General features: G+C 38.2%; 1 protein-coding gene across 1 annotated transcript in view; it reads left to right on the forward strand.

Annotated features, from left to right (window-relative positions):
* ACTR2 (actin related protein 2) overlaps window positions 1–18,692 on the forward strand; it is a 35,774-nt gene extending 17,082 nt beyond the window's left edge. Inside the window, exons 5-9 of the mRNA XM_032652605.1 lie at window positions 2,923–3,059; window positions 4,405–4,554; window positions 8,423–8,568; window positions 12,666–12,798; window positions 15,951–18,692. Coding sequence (XP_032508496.1) covers window positions 2,923–3,059; window positions 4,405–4,554; window positions 8,423–8,568; window positions 12,666–12,798; window positions 15,951–16,121 — 737 coding nt within the window. The 3' untranslated portion in view covers window positions 16,122–18,692. The remainder of the gene's footprint in view (window positions 1–2,922; window positions 3,060–4,404; window positions 4,555–8,422; window positions 8,569–12,665; window positions 12,799–15,950) is intronic.
* Window positions 18,693–19,748: the final 1,056 nt, after the last annotated feature.

The raw sequence follows: 19,748 nt of genomic DNA on the forward strand, positions 1-19,748 counted from the left end.
TACAATTTCTAAAATTTGTCAAATAAAATATACACATTTTTATTTTCTTTACTAAACAATGAAAGACTTAGGAAAAAGAAACTTCTCAATTTTTTTAAAAGTAGAAGCTTCCCTCTTTTAGGCTATTTAAAGTAAAAAATGTTTTATAAAGTGGAGAATGAAAATGGAATTTGTCCTCAGAATTGGCAGTTAAAAAAAATAGAGCCAAAATGTTAGTATAAATCATGTTTGTCAAATACATAATAGATTAAATACAAAGGAAAAGGCAGACATTTGAGAGTGCCTTCCTAACTTTTGAGGTGGATTTAATGGAGGGGAGCTACTGTGTTTTCTTGGTACTGCCGTTAGTAACTGCCTTGCTGTCCATTGGGAATAAAATAGTAGCCATGTAGGGAGGACTCTTTATATCCTGATGGTCTTATTGAGAACTTAAGGGGCCATCAGATATGTGCTACAGAGTTTGTTAGGCACTTAAAATGTAAAGATGCCTCAAGGACTTAGAATCTAATGGGGAAAAGATACAGAAATTGATTCAGCATGTCAGAGAAGATTTCTGAAGGAGGTGACAATTAAGTCTCAAGCCTTAGTACTTAAGCAGTGTATGACAATACAGTTGACCCTTGAACAATGCTGGTTTGAACTGCATGAGTCCACTTATACATGAATATTTTTTAATAGTAAATACTGCAGTACATGGTCCGTGGTTGGTTGAATCTGGGGGTGTAGAGGAACCATGGATGCAGAGGGCCAATTATAAGTTATATGCACGTTAACCCCCATGTTGTTCAGGGGTCAGTTGTACTTGGGAAACTAATATTGTAGTGATCCATCTGATTCTACACGTGCATGAGTAAAAATCACTTTTCAAAACACATACTGGGTTTTTAAACTGTCTTTACTACTACATATAGATACTAAGAAAGTACTTGGGGAGAATTAAAATTTTAAATAGGCTTTATTCATTCACCAAGTGTAGCATGTGCCTCGATTTCTGTTTAGTGCAGAGGATATGGCAGTGAGTAAAGTAAGCTACTCCGTAAGCTACGTGTGGTCTCCTTGTCCTTAAGGCAGTTACAGCCCAGCTGTGAGTGATCAGTGCTTGTGTGCACCTAGGTAATTTTGTTTCATTTTTTTTAAAAGTAAATTTCAGAAATTATTTTAGAAAATACTTTGGAAAAATAGATATTAAAATTTTTGAATCTAAGCTTTGAAATTGGTGATAATAGTTGCATTTAGGGAGTGGGGATGGGACACTTCTGCTGAAATGATATTTTGTTTTAATTGAATGAAATTTACCTTAACAGATTTTTCTAGCAGTATTCATAAATTTATTTCTGTCCAAGGAGAAGATACCCTCTTTTAATTCCTGATACTTAGCTATTTTTCTTTAACTGTTGAATTCTTAATCAAAAGAACTCTAAGCCGTGGAAAAATTCTCCTTCTTAAACAAGGTGACTAGTGCTAACCAGTTAAACCAAAAAAAGTAAGAAGCAGCATTCGGAGCCAGGGAAGGTTTTTGAATAAGAGAGAGGTAACACAGTGATTCAGGAAAGTATGTTTGACTGCATTTTGCAGACAGGATTGAGGGGAATAACAAATCATGGAGTCTGGGCTGGAAGTTAAAGTGGTCAGGGAAGGTATAAATGGAAAGGTAAGAACTAGATTGAGCTTTAAAGAATCCTTAGGAATGAAGTGGAAAGAATGAATAATCCAGTGACAGAAGGGTGTGGCACTGGAATCCGGTCAAATACGTAAGGGAAAGGCCAGTATGTAACCTAGTGGGAGTGTAGGAAATAAGGTGAGGTTGGATGGGAAGGTCTATTTGGAAAATAAAATATGTAAATTGCTGCTTTAGTTGATATTACTGGGAGTATTTTTGAATTAATGATATTGTGGATTCTTCTTTTTTACAATAGAAAGTCTCTTGTTTAAAAGAATGCAACCTTAAGAGGCAGTGTATGATTTTTATGAAACTTAAAAAATCAGTCAAGGAAAAACAGATTATATCAACTTCAGTAGGAGGTGGTTTGAATAAACGTATTCCAAGATAAATCAGTTACTTAGTGCATAATGAGAAAGAGGGATGGGACAGGGATGGGACAATGATAAAAGAATGCTTGAGCAAATTGTAGATAATGCATATTCTGGTTAAAATTTTTGTTGTTGTTAAAAATATTATTAGACTATTAAAAACTACTAGAAAACATGAGTCAGAAAAAGTTTTGTCTTTCCTGAATTAACCCTGACACAGAAGGTGAAACAGTAATTTGCGGCCATTTATAGTTTTAAATAGCACTTATGAGAAACAGGGCAGCTTCTTTGCTGTTTGTTAAGAGGTTTAACTGGCATTGTCTTTTTGGTTTCTGGTGAATGATTGAAATGATCCTTCGGCTAGTCAAGATGAATAGTTCTCAGATTTCTAGCTATCTAGTATCAACAAATTTTCCAAACACAGTTTTGTCATATGACAAAAATAATAATAAAGAACTAGATTATTTCAACAGGTTCACTATCAACTTGTGTAATATTTACCTTTCACAATGGTTTTCGTAAAAGTTATCCATGATGCTCTAGAAAATTTTACTTTAAGGGAATTCAGGGATCCAGATTAAGTTGGAAGGAAAAATAAAGACCATGTTGTATTTTTCAGTCCTAGGTCTGAAAAATAGTCCGAGGGCTATCTCCTGGGGTAGCCCATGATTAGACTAAAAGTCTCACAGGAGGCATGTGAGAGAACACTGACTTTAGTGTCTGTGTATGCGAAATAAGCTGCAAAATAAGCAAATAATAAAGAAATGCTGGCTTTTAGACCATTCTGGTTGGTGACGTTTCTAGTTTGGTTTCTTTACCAATATTTGAAATATGCTGGCTTTGATTTTTCTGATTTGGCTTTTTATTTACAACCTCATTGTTCTTCCACAGGCTTATTAACTGGAGTAGTGGTGGACTCTGGAGATGGTGTGACTCACATTTGCCCAGTGTATGAAGGCTTTTCTCTCCCTCACCTTACCAGGAGACTGGATATTGCTGGGAGGGATATTACCAGATATCTTATCAAGGTAAGCACAAAAAATATATATCATAGAATTAGATTTTGTAGTTTTGTGTGTACCAACTTAACACAAAATTAAATGTATCATCTCAGGATTCTAGCTAATCTGCACCACCAGAGGAGTGGCCCAGTTCATTATTCGTATAAAATCCATGAGATTCACACACGTGATCTCTTGTATACTAATGAGAGTTCATCAGTACATAATTATATTTACTATTCCCAAGGAATGGGTAGAGAGGTATTTCAAAGATGGAGGAAGACTCTAAAACTTCCTTGAACAACCTAGGCAACCTTTCTGCCATAAGACCTTCCTTTGAACAGGTGGATGATAAAGTGTACTTGTGAATATAATTAGTTATAATTTTCTTTAAAACATTGCTGGATAAAGTATATAAGGCCACCATTTGGAGGCATGTGGGTTTTTTGTAATGTGGGAAAAAAAGGTTTAGAATGTTGTCTGTACCAGAATTCTGTAGTTAGTGTATTCTCTCCAGGTCAGTCAGTGGCTCTCAGTCAGGGATAATGCTACCCCCCAGGGACATTTTGCAGTGTCTGGAGACATTTTTTGGTTGTTACAGCTTTGCAGGAAGGCTGCTAAACATCCTACAATGAACAGGGCATCCCCTGCAACTAAGAATTGTAAGGTCCGATATGTCATTGGTGCTGCTGTGAAGAGACTGTTCTAGGATGAAATCTGTGCAGTAAATTAGGTTGCATTAAGTCTTCACCTTGACATTGGGTTCCTTTAATCTCATTTAAAGTAATAATAAGATTGTTAATGAGAATTATAATACTCTCATTCTAAGCCAAAATTCTACTCGAAGGTGACTACCAAAGGAGTGCCCAAGGGATTTCTTTTGAACATAAGCACAAAGATAAGGGGATTTGTTTTCTTAAGTTTTTATATGAAAATGTTGTTTATGATGCATATTATGTGGGTTTTTTTTTTTTTTTTAACAAATGCTATTGCCCATCTAATATGTGTCAGACATAATAGAAGTTAGGGATAAAACTTTGTTAAGACCTGGGGTATTTCATGAATATGGTATTGATTGAGCAAATTGCAGAATTACAGGAGTCCAGTGTAAAATATTATTTATTAATAGATATTTTGCTCATTTTGGCCGTTTATTATTCATGAACTGTTAATTCTGTCTCTCTGTGAAACTGAAATATAAATCCTATTATGGCAAGTAATACTCCCATTTCTGAAATACTCAGTAAGAGCTAAGGCTTCACTGCCCATTGCATTTGGTATTGATGTGACATATTTAGAGAGCATTAATCGCTTTTGCAGAGTTGAACTCATTCAGATTACTTGTGGATTTACTGCTATTTTTTTGTACCAGCTCCTTCTGTTGCGGGGCTACGCCTTCAACCATTCTGCTGATTTTGAAACGGTTCGCATGATTAAAGAAAAATTGTGTTATGTGGGGTATAATATTGAGCAAGAGCAGAAACTGGCCTTAGAAACTACAGTATTAGTTGAATCTTACACAGTAAGTATTTCCAGTGTATAATATATATGTGGTTTTAAAATGGACAACTTTGGCTGTTGGTGTATGCTTAAGGAGGTTTTCTTGGAATCCAGTATTTTTGGTTTGGGTTGTTATAATATGTATATGTGTGATCTTTAATGTCTTTCTACATTATGATTCTATGATTTAATTATTTTAGGATACCGTATAACATGAAATAAGGCAAGAATCATGTATTGCTTTTCTACTTCAGGATGCAGTTAGATGTGAGATATTATTTTGAGACTCTAGTACCTGGAATAGCATTTTTCAGCATGGGTTTCACGTAATGTTATTTCTGTGAGATGTTAATAGGTATTTCACAAAAATTAAAATGGGGGCTACATTTTCAGGTAAGTTTGGGAGAGAGTTGATTTCACTTTATTAAAGGACTTCTCAGAGCCTTTGATATGCTGATTTGTACATGATTGCAGTAATTCCTCAGCATTTCATGGGGCTGGTGTTCTGAGATACTTTGGGAAGTGGTCATCCTATAGGATGGCTTTTATAAGTCAGTAGGTGGCAGTCTTCCCGACTTAGTATTTTCTTAATGAGATGTTCAAAACAAATGTTAACTTGAAATTGAAACTGATGAGACTTAGAACCTAGTTATAGTTTACACTAGGGGAGTTGATCCTCCCTGAATTTTTAATGTATTGCTGTCTTTAAGTCTGTCATTCATCTGGGTATAAAGTACTTCCACATTGCATCTTTGATCAATGCATCTGGAGACATTTTTTGGTTGTTACAGCTTTGCAGGAAGGCTGTTAAACATCCTACAATGAACAGGGCATCCCCTGCAACTAAGAATTGTAAGGTCTAATATGTCATTGGTGCCGCTAGGATCTAGTAGTTATTAAAATGAAATTGAGTGATAGGCAATAAAAGCAAGTATTCTTAAACCATTTGATTCATGTAAACTCAACCTATCACAAATATGTACATAATAGTCATTTAAAAAATAATTATAGGGACTTCCCTGGTGGTCTAGCAGTTAAGACTCCGTGCTTCCATATGGATGGCTAGTGGGAAGCTGCTGCATAGCACAAGGAGATCAGCTGGATGCTTTGTGATGACTTAGAGGAGTGGGATAGGGAGGGTGGGAGGGAGGATCAAGAGGGGGGGGATATGGGGATATATGTATACATATAGCGGATTCACTTCGTTGTACAGCAGAAACTAATACAACATTGTAAAAAATTATACGCCAATAAAGATATTTAAAAAAAAAAGAAAAACAGTTACCAGGGGATAAGGTGGGGGAGGGATAAATTGGGAAATTGGGATTGACGTATACACACTACTATATATAAAATAGGTAACTAATAAGGACTTACTATATAGCATAGGCTACTCTATTCAGTACTCTGTAATGACCTATATGGTAAGAGAGTCTAAAAAAGAGTAGGTATATGTATATGTATAACTGGTTCACTTTGCTGTACACCTGAAGCTAACACAGCATTGTAAATCAACTGTACTCCAATAAAAATTATTTTTTTAAAAATTGGAAAAAAAGGGCTTCCCTGGTGGCGCAGTGGTTGAGAGTCCGCCTGCCGATGCAGGGGACGCGGGTTCGTGCCCCGGTCTGGGAGGATCCCGCATGCCGCGGAGCGGCTGGGCCCGTGAGCCATGGCCGCTGAGCCTGCGCGTCCGGAGCCTGTCCTCCGCGACGGGAGAGGCCACAGCAGTGAGAGGCCCGCGTAACGCATAAAAAAAAAAAAAAAAAAAAAAAAAAAAAAAAAAAAAAAATTGGAAAAAAAAAAAAGACTGCGCTTCCACTGCAGGGGGCATGGGTTTGATACCTGGACGGGGAACTAAAGATCGTGTATGCCACATGGTACAGCCAAAAGAAAACAAAAACAAAAATAAATGAATAGGGACTTCCCTGGTGGCACAGCGGTTAAGAATCCACCTGCCAATGCAGGGGATGTGGGTTCGAGCCCTGGTCCGGGAAGATCCCACGTGCCGTGGAGCAGCTAAGGCCTTGAGCCACAACTCCTGAGCTCGTGCCACAACTACTGAAGCCCGTGCGCCTAGAGCCCGTGCTCTGCAACAAGAGAAGCCACCGCAGTGAGAAGCCCGCACACCGCAACAAAGAGTAGCCCCCGCTCGCCGCAGCTAGAGAAAGCCCACGCACAGTAGTGAAGACCCAACACAGCCAAAACTAAATAAATCAAAAAAAAAGAATAAAAATAATTATAAATTTTTATAAGTTATATTGTTTAATTTTAGAAGATACTGATCCAAATAGTCAATAAGTCAATACTTTGCAACTTAATGATCTCCAGATTTGCTCTGGGGATTCTTTCCTGAAGCCTTCTTGGCAGTTACCCTAGATTTATAATTTGTCACCTACCTGACTTTGGAAGAAAGTGTCATGAGGCAGAGGATAAGGGAACTAGAAGTGTAAGACATGTTTTATTTATTTATTCTCCTTTCTCAGAGAGTTTGAGGTAGGTTACAAAAATACATGCAACAAATAGTGAACTGATGAGTAAATGAAGAGGGATAAGAGTGGACAAATAAAGGAAAGGGTAAGATTTCGTGCAAAGAAATGGGAAGCATACAGTTTTAACAGTTCCAAGAGGTAGTTCCTAGGGTAGGTGACCCCAGGCTGGCCTGCAAATAGAGCTTTGAGAAGAGCCACACCATCAGAGGCTGGAAAGGCCAGGTACAGAGGTTTTGGTAACAGTAGTGTGCCATGTGAAGTTTTTCCATGTATCTTGGGGTGATTTCAAGTTTGGGTTTTAAAGTGTATTTTTTTTAAGGGTAAATTTTGTTTTAAAGACATTGATGTGATTTATAAAAAGATAATTTTGGAGTGATTGCTTTGCACATACTTGTAAACAATCATAGCAAACGGGGGTAAATGTCTTAAGGAACTTGCTTCATGATGCTTTGTCATATTGGAAAGTCAGTTTTGGAATCTAAAGATAATTATTTTAAACAAATATACTGTTAGAAATGTTAATGTAAAACTAATTGTGGTATGTCGTACAGAAATGTGTCCAATGCCAGCGTATACAAGCATGCTTGTTACTTAGGTCAATTCAGTGAATTGTGAGGGAGTTTTTGTTTAACATTTCTCATTTAATTAAATATAAACATGATGTAACTTAAGAGTTTTCTGCACAAGGTCATGTTGTAATGGTATCTGACCAGTTGTTTAAATCTCATTTTCTTAAAATTATATTTATTCATTATCATTTAAAATTTAATAGGACCTAGTAAGTAGGATACAACAGAATTGCCCAATAAATAGTCTAGGTCAATATTCTTTAAGTTTTCTTAATCATACAATTTTTTTAGATTAAATGATTTGACAGAAGTTTCACACGTGATATAAGTGTTTTGATGACAAAATAATAAAGTTTCCCAGAGTAATTACTTGGTGAAAGAAATTACTTAAAATTTTTAATTGAATCTGTCTGTGCTCCATGGTAAAAATATCCATAAACTCCAAATGTGTTAAAATGATGAGCAGCACTGACCCCAGCAAAAATCCAATTGCCATGGGCGATCAGTGCCACCTGTAGTACTCACCTGCACACACCAGTGGACCATCACACACTCGTGCGTTGGCGAATCCTCCAAGAAATTCCTCCTATTTGGGGCCGTGACATACCATTTTAAAAGCAGAACATAGCATGGTAATAAAAACAATTATTTTGATGTATTTAATTTACCTTTTTTGTCTTTTTTCAGAAATGTATTTTCAGAGAAATATATTGCTGATAATGATTTTGGTTCTAGAACAGGTGTTTATAAGTTTATAAGTACTAACATCTAAAGAGCACTAGGAACTTTTAAAATCTTTTGCTGATACCTGATTGTTCTTGGTTTCTAGCTCCCAGATGGCCGCATTATCAAAGTTGGGGGAGAGAGATTTGAAGCACCAGAAGCTTTGTTTCAGCCTCACTTGATCAATGTTGAGGGAGTAGGTGTTGCTGAATTGCTTTTTAACACAATCCAGGCAGCTGACATCGATACCAGGTATATTAGAAATTGTTGTTTCAAAGTTATTTATCAGAAATAGATGGAATAGGGCTTCCCTGGTGGTGCAGTGGTTGAGAGTCCGCCTGCCGATGCAGGGGACACGGGTTCGTGCCCCGGTCCGGGAAGATCCCACATGCCGCGGAGCGGCTGGGCCCGTGAGCCATGGCCGCTGAGCCTGCGCGTCTGGAGCGTGTGCTCCGCAATGGGAGAGGCCACAACAGTGAGAGGCCCGCGTACCGCAAAAAAAAAAAAAAAAGAAAGAAAAGAAATAGATGGAATATAAATAGCTAGAATGACCAAGTTGTCTGTTGTCTCACTCAGGTTTCTGATAGGATGACACTGGTTGTTGAACAGCATATATCATTGTGTCTCAGGTGCCTCTTTAATCTTACTTTGAAATAGTTTAAATGTTGAAAGTTGCAAGAATAGAATAGAGAACTCCTATACACGATCCAGTTTTCCATTTTACTGATTTTAACATTCTGCATGTTTGTGTGCTCTCTCTCTCTTTTCTTTCTTGAGCCATTTGAGTAGGTTGTATGCATAAGTCCTCTTTACTGCTTAATATTCACTTTGTATTTCTTAGGAATGAGGCTATTCTCTTACAGCCACAGTGCATTATTGAGTTCTGGGGATTGATTACTGACATACTTTTATCTACCATCTGTATTTCAGTTTTGTTCACTGTCCCTATAATGTCCTTTATACAGTTTTTCTTTTCTCCGGTAAAGGATCAAATCTAAGGTCACACATTGTATTTAGTCGTCATGTCTCTTAGTCACCCTTTATCTATTATAGTTCTCAGTCTTTTATGACATTGATATCTCTGCAGAGTACAATTTGGGTTTGAATGTTTTCTTATGATTAGATTTAGATTGTGCATTTTTGGCTAGAACAGTACTTAAGTGATGTGTCCTTCTCAGGTTATTACATCTGGAGTGATGTCTGTTTGCTCCGAATTGGTGATATTAGTGTTAAACTCTTAATGAAGTTTCCTATTTTCTCCACTGTGTACGTTTTCTTTTTTTTTTCCTTTCCTGACTTTTAAGTAATTTGTGGGAAGATACTTTGAGACTGTGTAAATCTCCTGTTCCTCATCAAACTCTGGCCCCCACCCCTTTTGGCCTCTGTTGATGATTCTTGCCTAAATCCATTTGTATTGTGGTGGTTGCAAAAAGGTGATTTTTTTTCTCATTCTGTCATTCTGTATTTATTAGTTGGCATTCTAGCATAAAGAAGTCCTTTTCCTTTCTCCCTTGTTTTGTTTGTTGATTATCAGTATGGTCTCATGATTTTATTTGGTGGATTATAATTTATTACTGCCTTATTTCATTTTGGTGCTAAATTGTTCCTGATATCGCCTGTGAAAGCCCCTTCAAGCAAGCTGCTGTGTCCTTTGATGTGCCCTCATCTCTTTTTGAGCACATTCTACTTCATTCTGTTTTGTGGCACAGGATATTCCTGGCTCATCTTTAATTTTGTTTTCTGAATAGGTGGTGAAATCTATACAAAAAAGTATACTCAGAAGTATTACTCTCCCCACCCCTTGTCTTTCACCCTAGTCCTCCTCCCTCTTTTTTATTTTCTTGCACAAAAGGTAGCATACCGTAAATACTCCTTTGCACTTTGCTTTTTTCACTTAATGTATTTGAAACAAGCTTTTTTTCTTAAGGTCTAAAACTGCCTTCTTTTTTTTTTTTTTTTTTTTTTTTTTTAAACTGCCTTCTTTTTATACGGCAGGTTTTTATTATCCGTTTTATACACGTGTGTATGTATGTCAGTCCCAATCTCCCAATTCATCCCCTGCCCTGCCCCTGCTTTCCCTCCTCGGTGTCCACACGTTTGTTCTCTCCATCTGCCACTTCCTAGGGGTTGTCCTTATTCTTTGTTCCAGTTGCATTCTTTTTTCCAGTGTGATGATGCAGTGATAATGCTGCATTTAATAACCTTGTGCACACTGTATCTTTGTATTGTTGGGCATATATATTCTGAAAAAATGTCTGGGGGGAATAGTTGGGTTGAAGGATAAATGTGTGTGGTTTCGTTATTGCTCAGTTCCCTTCTATGAAAGTTGTACCCTTTCTTTTTCCCATCAGTCATATATGAGGGCACCTGTGTCCCCAACAGCTTGTTCACACAGTTTTTCAGCATTTTACTTTTATGCCAAGTCAAATGAGTGAGAAATGATATCTTAATGTAGTTTTAATTTGCGTTTCTCTTAAGATTGAAGTTGAATATATTTTTCTATGTCTAGGGCCATTTTTATATCTTATCCTGGTGAATTATCTGTTCATGGCTTTTGCCTGTTCTATGGAATTAAAAAAAATGTTTTCTCTCAGTTTTTGAAAAAGTTCTTTTTATATTAGCTCTGTGATATCTATTGCAGACAGTTTGTCATTTTTCATTTGTCTCTTATGGTGTTTTTGGCCATACAAAATTTTGTTTTTATTTAGTTATATAAAAAGATTTATAATCTTTTATTGCATCTAGAGTTTGAGTCGTAGTTTAGAAAGCTCTCCTTTGTACTCAAGTTATTGAGAAATTCACTCAGAAGCATTTTATTAAGCAAGTGTTTGCCTACTTCTTTATTTAACCCTGAATGAAATAACCCCCTAATTTTTGTGGGCTGGCTGGGGAACAGGCTGGTAATGGAAATTAATAAAAATAGCAGTTGGCTTATAAAAAGCTATAAATCTAATGGAAGATGATCAAAAATCTCATCTAGACTTCATAATTATGATAAATTCTTATGGTAGGGATTGGGTAGATGCTTTTGTCCCTTGATTTAATGATCACTAATAGCAAAATTATATTTCAAAGTGCATTCCTGTTGGTAGTGATTAAAGTTTTGATGTTCCTAAAGCAACGGAGTGAAGTTCAGTACCCTCTCCACGTTGCTAGCACTGGAAAGCAGCACAACTCAGATTTTGTTTTGCATGTCCTGTGTGTTGAAAGCATACATGTAAATGCTCATGGGGGGCTTCCCTGGTGGCGCAGTGGTTAAGAATCCGCCTGCCAACAGAGGGGACACGGGTTCGAGCTCTGGTCCAGGAAGATCCCACATGCTGCGGAGCAACTAAGTCCGTGCGCCACAACTACTGAGCCTGCGAGTCACAACTACTGAAACCCGCGTGCCTAGAGCCTGTGCTCGGCAACCAGAGAAGACACCGCAATGAGAAGCCCGTGCACTGCAACGAAGAGTAGCCCCTGCTCGCCACTAGAGAAAGCCCGTGCACAGCAACGAAGACCCAGTGCAGCCAAAAATAAATAAATAAAAATAAATTAATTTTAAAAAGAAAAGAAAAATAAATGCTCATGGGCACTTACCACATGTAGCTATACCTCAGCAACTTAGTTTATGTCACACTCATGTGCATACTTCTGCAATTAAATACAATACAGAACTTCTTCTAGAAGCTAGAATTATAATAGCCTGAGCCTTTGAGAACCTGAAAGTAAGTAAAAACCTGGAAGTGAGTTTGAATGAGGCCAAAATGGATGACTTAGCTCCTGAGTTTTACTAGGAGAAGAGTTCCTCAGACCCTCACTTCAGATGATGTTACTTTTACTACATATGGTTATTTTAGATTTGATTATCTGGTATCATGACCAACAGCATATCTAAGGAAGAAAGCGAGGACTGCTCTAAGAAGCAAGCACATCAATCTAACCAAAAATAGTGGCTGACGGCCTCAAAGCAAAGGGGCAAAGCAAGAACTGGAATCGTGGTAGAATATGGTTAATTATAGTAAACAACCACATCTAAGTGGCTCCATGGAAGCACTGTGATAGCACAGTCCAAATACTGCAAGTTTGTAATGTAAACTGGTCATTACTAAAAGACTCAATTACATTTGCAAGGAAATGTTATGTGCTTTAGAAGTATTGTTATCAAAATGCTAATAATTTTATATATAAAGAGGCTTTATTATCTATTAACAGTAGTAATAGCAAACATTCAGCCTTGTGGTTTACATGTTGAATTTTATTTAATTCTCCCAGCAGCCACCTGAGGCTGATGTAAATAAAAGCAACTCTGAGATACTGTTTTCCTAATCTGAAACGCCTAATGAATACCTATTGTGTTTTTCTAGATCTGAATTCTATAAGCACATTGTGCTTTCTGGAGGGTCTACTATGTACCCTGGGCTGCCATCACGGTTGGAACGAGAGCTTAAACAGCTTTACTTAGAACGAGTGTTGAAGGGAGATGTGGAAAAACTTTCTGTAAGTAGTCAATAATCCAACTGTTAACATACTTTTAAAACCCTGTAAAATAGTTTGTGACTCTTGACAGCCACCAGAGGGAGCAAGAAGTCTTTCTAAACAAATTCCTAATGCAGTCTAGTATAGCCTTGAAGAGGTAGGAAGAAGTAAATGGTTCACGATGAGCTTTGTCTCACAGCGGTCCTAGTGCTGGGGCACCTCTGTATTCAGTGTATCGAGGCACCCGGGCCCAGGGCCAGATGTTTTGGTTCATCTGTAACAAACAGCCTGGAGCCAGAGGTGCCTGTAAGTATATGGGAAGAACCTGTTGTACTATGGGGAGAGAAAGACCCCTTTGGGTTTGTTTTTTTTTAACTTGTTTTTTTAATATGTAGTCAGCATTCAGTGCTACTCTTGGACTGTCTTATGTTTCTGACTGAGTTATTTTCTGGCTGTTTCTTGCATATGTCTTATCTCCCCAATCAGATTGTAAACAACACCGTGTCTCCAGTTCTTTTGCATCCCCGTCAACTATCATAGCTCTTGAAACAGACTTTAATTGGTAGTTGTTGGTGTGTACAGTAGGAAGAAATTTTTAAACTAGTACGTAACAGTTGGTGGTTATTTGGCATTGATTTTTTTCCTACAAACCCTGGACTGTGTGAAGTATACTATACATACTATGCACTCAATTAAGAGTCGTTTAATTCTAAATTAATCTCTGAGGTTCATCTCACCAACTTTGATCAGTTTATGTAATGAGATTACATCCTACAGAGGGCTGTATGTATTAGAGACACTATGTCACATCTTTTATTTGTGACTCAAATTGTTGAAATTAAATTGTGTATGGACTCATACATTAAACAAATTAAAAAACTCAAAAGGAGCCATGTTGTCTAAGTACTTCACTCATTTGTCTGACTTTGAGTATACATATAATTTAAAATCAGTCTCAGATGATTATTTAGCAAGTGCTTCTTGAACTCCTTCTAGGTGCCAAACACTTGTCTAGATGGTGGGAGAAACAAAACAGTGGTGAACAAAACCAAAAATCCCCGCGTTTAGTCTGTGAATAATATATCAGTAGTAATAAGCACTATGGAGAAGTCAGGTTAGGGGCTAGAGAGCGGGCAGTGATTGGGGGAGACGGTGTGCTCCTTTGTGTAGTGTGATCAGAGAAGTACTCCCGTGAGATAAGATAACTTTTGAGCAAAGACCTGAACGGAGTGAGCCAGTGGGCAGCCTGACTCTCTGGGGGGAAGAATCTTCCAGGCAGGAAGAGCCCCAAGTTGGTGGGAGTGGCTGGAGCAGAGTGAGCAAGGGCGGGGGCTGGAAGGTGAGCTCAGAAAGGTAGTCAGGATGTAAGTCTTATTCAGCCACGGGGAAGAGTTTGGCTTTCCTCCTATTGAGGAAGGAGGATCTTGCGCAGAGATGGTAGGATCTGACTTGTTTAAAGGCTCATTAAGTCTGGGTGGTGAATAGACTGTTGAGGGAAGGGAGGAGGAAAGGTGAAATCACAAGACAGGTTAGGAGGCTCTGAGAGGAGGAAGGAGCTGGGAGAGGTTTATAAGATAGACGAGGAGGTGTGAAGTGGTGTCTTGCAGAGTGCAAGAGAGAAGAGAAATGTCACGGGATTGCCGAGCAGCACTGAGGGGCTCAGCTGAGGTAACGTTTAAAGCTAGATGTTGAGTTTCTCCGACACGTGTTCAGTTGCTTGAAGGCAGGGGCAGAGCAAGAGAGTTGATCACCCGAGTTGGTGTTCTGCCGAGTGAGGGAGAGAAAGACAGAATCACTGAGGATGATGTCAGGACATGGTGGAGAGAGCATGCACACGTGCCACAGAGCAGGTATGAGGAGGAATAACCTGGGCATCTATAGCTGCCCTGGGCAAAGAGGGGTAGTGGATGGAATAGTCAGATAGGATGAGTTTCTGAGTGGCTGTGGAGTTACATGGAGGAGGGAGAGAACAGTGAACAAGAATTACTGTTACCAACCTCCAGAGTTAGGCAGGTAGTGAGAGAAAGAAATAGCAGCCAGTTGAGAAAGCTGCAGGGGCAGTGGTGTCCTCAGGGGCTAGCCAGGTGTCCCTGAGAGCGGGGTTGCCAAACCATAGCCCTGGACCAAACCTGGCTGTTTTATAAAGTTTTTTGGAACACAGCCAGACCCATTCTTTTGTCATATAATGTGTTACCTATTGTCACATATTGTCTCTGGCTGCCTTTAGGTGTTGCCAGAGAGACCTGCAGAGCCTCAAGTACTTAGTCTCTGGTCCCTTGCAGAAAAAGTTTGCTGACCCCTGCCAAAGAGTAAAAAAGTAACTAGAACAGTTAGAACAGTAGGTTAGCCTCAGAATTAATAAGTAAACAGATGTTTTTCTATGTCATGTGTTATGACAGATCCTACGGTTCATTTATGTGACGTAAAGACAATGTAGAATGACATAGTTATTTTGAGTCTTTTTGTGGGATTTGTGACTTTGTAAATAAAACTGCTGTTTCATTTTGAGGTTTCTCTTTCAGGTGTTGACTGACCTACAGATGGAGGTCTTTGTTAGACAGTTAATAGTGGCTCCTGCTTGTCTTTAATTTTGGTTACTGTGTTCATTTTTTCCAACATCCTCATAATTTATTTTGACCGTATTAGGCCTTGTTTATTTTGAGAACATTTCGTTTGAATTTGAGAGAATAGAAAGTGACCTTTGCTTATAAGAAAAGAACTTAAAGCTTACTCTATTGCATGGGACTACAATCACAGGGGCCTGAGACCTTGAAGAAACTATAGCAGTTCTCTTATCCCAACTCTTCATTTGACAGCTGGCCAGGTGATTTGCCCATTAGTGGGAAACCTGTCACAGGGCTCTGGTACTTGGGCTCTTGGTAGGGCGAACATGGAATTCATTGTTCAAATCAGGCTGCTTTTGAGAGTGACAAGGAGTGTAGTTAACGATGGGGCCACAGGTGTACATTGCAACTCTTCTAAGCACACTGGGATGGATGTGTGATCTCCTGGCTGTGAGTTTTGGGCAAATTACAAAATTTCTCTCTCTAACTGAGATACTTATATCACAGGACCTTTGTGAGAATTCAACAAGAGAATATAAGAAAAGTCATTTTCATAAAGCAGAAAGCACCATGCGTGTGACGTTTTATCATCTCCTCTTTCTCCTTTAGAAATTCAAAATCCGCATTGAAGACCCACCCCGCAGAAAGCACATGGTATTCCTGGGTGGCGCAGTTCTAGCGGACATCATGAAGGACAAAGACAACTTCTGGATGACCCGACAGGAATACCAAGAAAAGGGTGTTCGTGTGCTGGAGAAACTTGGGGTGACTGTTCGATAAACTGCCAAGCTGGTTCCCATCACGCCCCTAATGCTTTCTTTTTTCCTTTATTGCCAATCTTTGAACTCATTCAACTCCAGGACATGGATGAGGCCTCTCTGTGCCCTTTGACTGGAAAGGTCAGGTTTTATTCTGGTGTCTTGCAGAAGTTTTGTTAAATTTGTGTTGATGTGGGTAAATCTAACTGCTTAATTCCACCACTTCCCTGCAAACACTAGAGGGCCAGGGTCCTGTCTGCTGCTCTGTTTCTCCTAAGTAGGCATTTAGATCATTCCTGTAGCCTTCCTATTTTCACTTTCCTGTTCTAATGCTGCTAGTTTTTAGTCTTTAGCACACTAGGTGGTATGCCTTTATTAGCATAAGAAAAAACAACTTCCACAGGAGCTTTTATGTGTTATTGGGGTAGGGTGGTGAGGGCTGAGTGGGCGGCTGCTGAACCCTTTGTAGCGTTTCCCCTGTGGTGTGGCGCTTTCTATGTTACTGCTGCAGCTTTAAGTACCTTAAAGCTTCTGGTATTAACATTTTAGGGAAATGGTAGGCTCAGAACTAAAGTGTTTGGGGTGGGGTTTTGCGTGGAGGAAAGGGGGGGGTTTGATTTTATTTTTTTGATTTTTGAGCTTTTCTGCTCTGGGGTACGTAAGATGAACTTTATTTACAATACTTTGATTTGGCAGGTTTTCTTCTACTTTTGGTCTGCCTGGAACTATTTCCATATGCTGTAAAAAGCAAGTGTAGTGTCCCATTATTATGTGACTTAGGGATTTTTTATTTGTTTTTTAAAATCAACCAGATCAGCTGGGAGTAGACTCCCTAGAATCTACCAATGGAAAAGTAACATTGAAAAAAAGCTTTTGGAAATTCAAATTACAGACAAAAAGTGCTTAAGAGCTGGTATTTTTCTAAGTGCTTCTATTAATACCAGAAGCATTAAGGTAACCCAGTGCCAAGTACCATTCTTGCAAAATTCTTTTATATAACCGACCAGTGCTTATTTAATAAAAACAAGTAGATACATATAAATAATTACTGGCAGTAGGTTATAATTATTGGGTTAAAAATAACATTGAAATATGGGACTTGTGCCAGTTGGGTAATTTTCACTAGTTTTTTTTTGTTGCTATGTTTTCATTTAAAACCTGGAAGTGGAGTAAAATTTGACTATTTAAAATGTTGGCCAAAACAAATCAAGATTTAAATGCATATTTGTACTGAAAAACTAATCATAACTACTAAATCTCAGCCATCCTAAGCTTGAAAGAAGAATTGTTGGTATTTTGTAAATGTTAGCCGATTTACCTGTCAGAAAACCATATTTATGAATCCTGTTGGTATTGCTTGGTATCTGAAAAAATATCAGATAGTACCCAGACTTGAATTCCTTCTAAATTTGAAAAATAAAGTAATAAGAAATTGTATCACTCTAAGTACAAAATGCACATTCTGGAGAAAGATGTTTTTCTTCATTTCAAAACATTCTTTACTAATAACGACTTTGAAAGAAGAAGCGTACTTTTTTGGGTGACTGAAATTGGAGAAATTATTGGCTATAGCATCTCTTTTTTTGTGAAGAAACTTAAAAATCAGTTTATATGAAATAAGCAGCAAAAGAAGGTTAGTTTTAATTATGCAGCTTCTGTTAATATTGTGTATTTTTTGTCTGTTTTACCTCAATTTGAACAAGTAAAAGAAGTTCACCTGCATGCTGGACATGCTTCAGTACACGTGAATAGCCTATGAATAACGTTTGTTAGATTTTAGGGACGTGGGTATCAGAGTCACTTTGGAATTCTAAAGTGTTCCTAAGTCATGTTCTTATAAATCCCCGCCACCCCAGCCTTTTGAATACTGAGTTGTTTAAAGACACAGATGTAGGACCAGTATCTGCTAGTTGTTCATATCAGGTAAATGGATTGACTTCTGACCTTTGGTCATGATTTTAAAATATGGGGGTAGAAGACAACAAAGAATGGGATAGACTCTTAAATAAAGCAATGAAAGCATTTGTCATTTGTCCCTTGAATGTAGAATTTGGTTTTAATTTTATAATTCTGCTAGCAAACATGACAGTTAAAATGATGTATTAATATATAGAAAGAGTATAGTTTTTAAATTACATTTTATAATTTTCCTATTCCAAGGTGAAATAACGCATTTAGTAATTTGGGGGTGGAGTGGGGAAGTGTCATGTTTAATTGGAGTTGTCAGGTATGAGTCCCTCAGAAATTAAATTTTTTTCGGTTTTAAAAGAGATCTGATATATAGCTCTTGAAAACCTTTGTCACTTAAACTTCCAATAATTAAAATTCTTTTCTTTTAAAATTAGAATTGCCAATGCCTTGACCTTTGAGAAGGGTTTCTTAGAAATAGGTCCTGCATTTAAACGTTTTTCTTTAAAATGTGGTATTGGAAAAAAAAATGTGGTATTGGATGTTAACTTTTACACAGTTCTGAGCACTGTCAACAATATTTGGAAAGTATTTTGAGAGATCAATGGAAAGTTAAACATTCTAAATTTAACATGAATACACTTCTTTTTGATTCAGAAAATAAAATCAGATTTTTCAAAGTAAATTTGAATTTTGTCTTTGTTTTTCCTCTCAATAGTATTTCTCTTTGGTTTCATTTTCTTATTTTTATTCATATTGTCGTTTTTGCTAATGCAAGACGGATCGACAACTTTATGCTAGTTGTTAGGCAAAGTTCAGTTCAGTGACATTCTACTATATGACAAAAAATAATTTATTTTTGGTATGATCTTTATTTCTGATATGATTTTAAATACCTAAGGGGGGAAAAAAACCCTAGGAATAAAAGCAAATCACAGGGCTTCCCTGGTGGCGCAGTGGTTGAGAGTCCGCCTGCTCATGCAGGGGACGCGGGTTCGTGCCCCGGTCCGGGGGGATCTCACGTGCCGTGGAGCGTCTGGGCCTGTGAGCCATAGCCGCTGAGCCTGCGCGTCCGGAGCCTGTGCTCCGCAACGGGAGAGGCCACAACAGTGAGAGGCCCGCGTACCGCAAAAAAAAAAAAAAAAAAAAAAAAGGAAAATCACAGCTACAGCTCTGTTAGACTTTTTTCCCTCTAGGAGACTGTTTTGTCTCCCGGAAGATTTAAGGAGTTTTTGGCAGTGTTAGGAATGCTCGAGAGATCTATGTGGAACATGCCTCTTTTCAACATTTTACCTCATCTGCAGGCTTCTAGGCATATTATTTTTAACAAAGCAACTAAAGACACATGAAAATTTATTAAGCTGACCCAGCCCTTTCTTACTTTTATACTAGCCTTTGAGGATGGGGTCTGGGGAGCAGATGTGAGGATTTTTGTTTTTCTTGCTCCATGAACTTGTGTGCTTGAACCTCATTGCTCCCTTCACGGCCAGAGTCATTCAGGACTTCCTGAGATTCTCCTCTGGTGTCTTTTATCCAGTCTCTTCCTGGTCACCAGAAGAATGGTGTGATTGCTATGTCCATGTTACAGAGGGGCACTGTATTAGGTGTCATTGTTGATGGAATGAATGTCTCAGTGCTCTTCATTCTTTTTTTCACCCACAAACCTTGACCACTGTACAACTGAGTGTGGTTATTAACTACTAATTTTAGAACCATTGAAGAGGGTATCCAACGAAAGTGA

This window comes from Phocoena sinus, chromosome 13 (genome assembly GCF_008692025.1).
Source record: "Phocoena sinus isolate mPhoSin1 chromosome 13, mPhoSin1.pri, whole genome shotgun sequence".
In the NCBI taxonomy this organism is placed as follows: Eukaryota; Metazoa; Chordata; class Mammalia; order Artiodactyla; family Phocoenidae; genus Phocoena; species Phocoena sinus.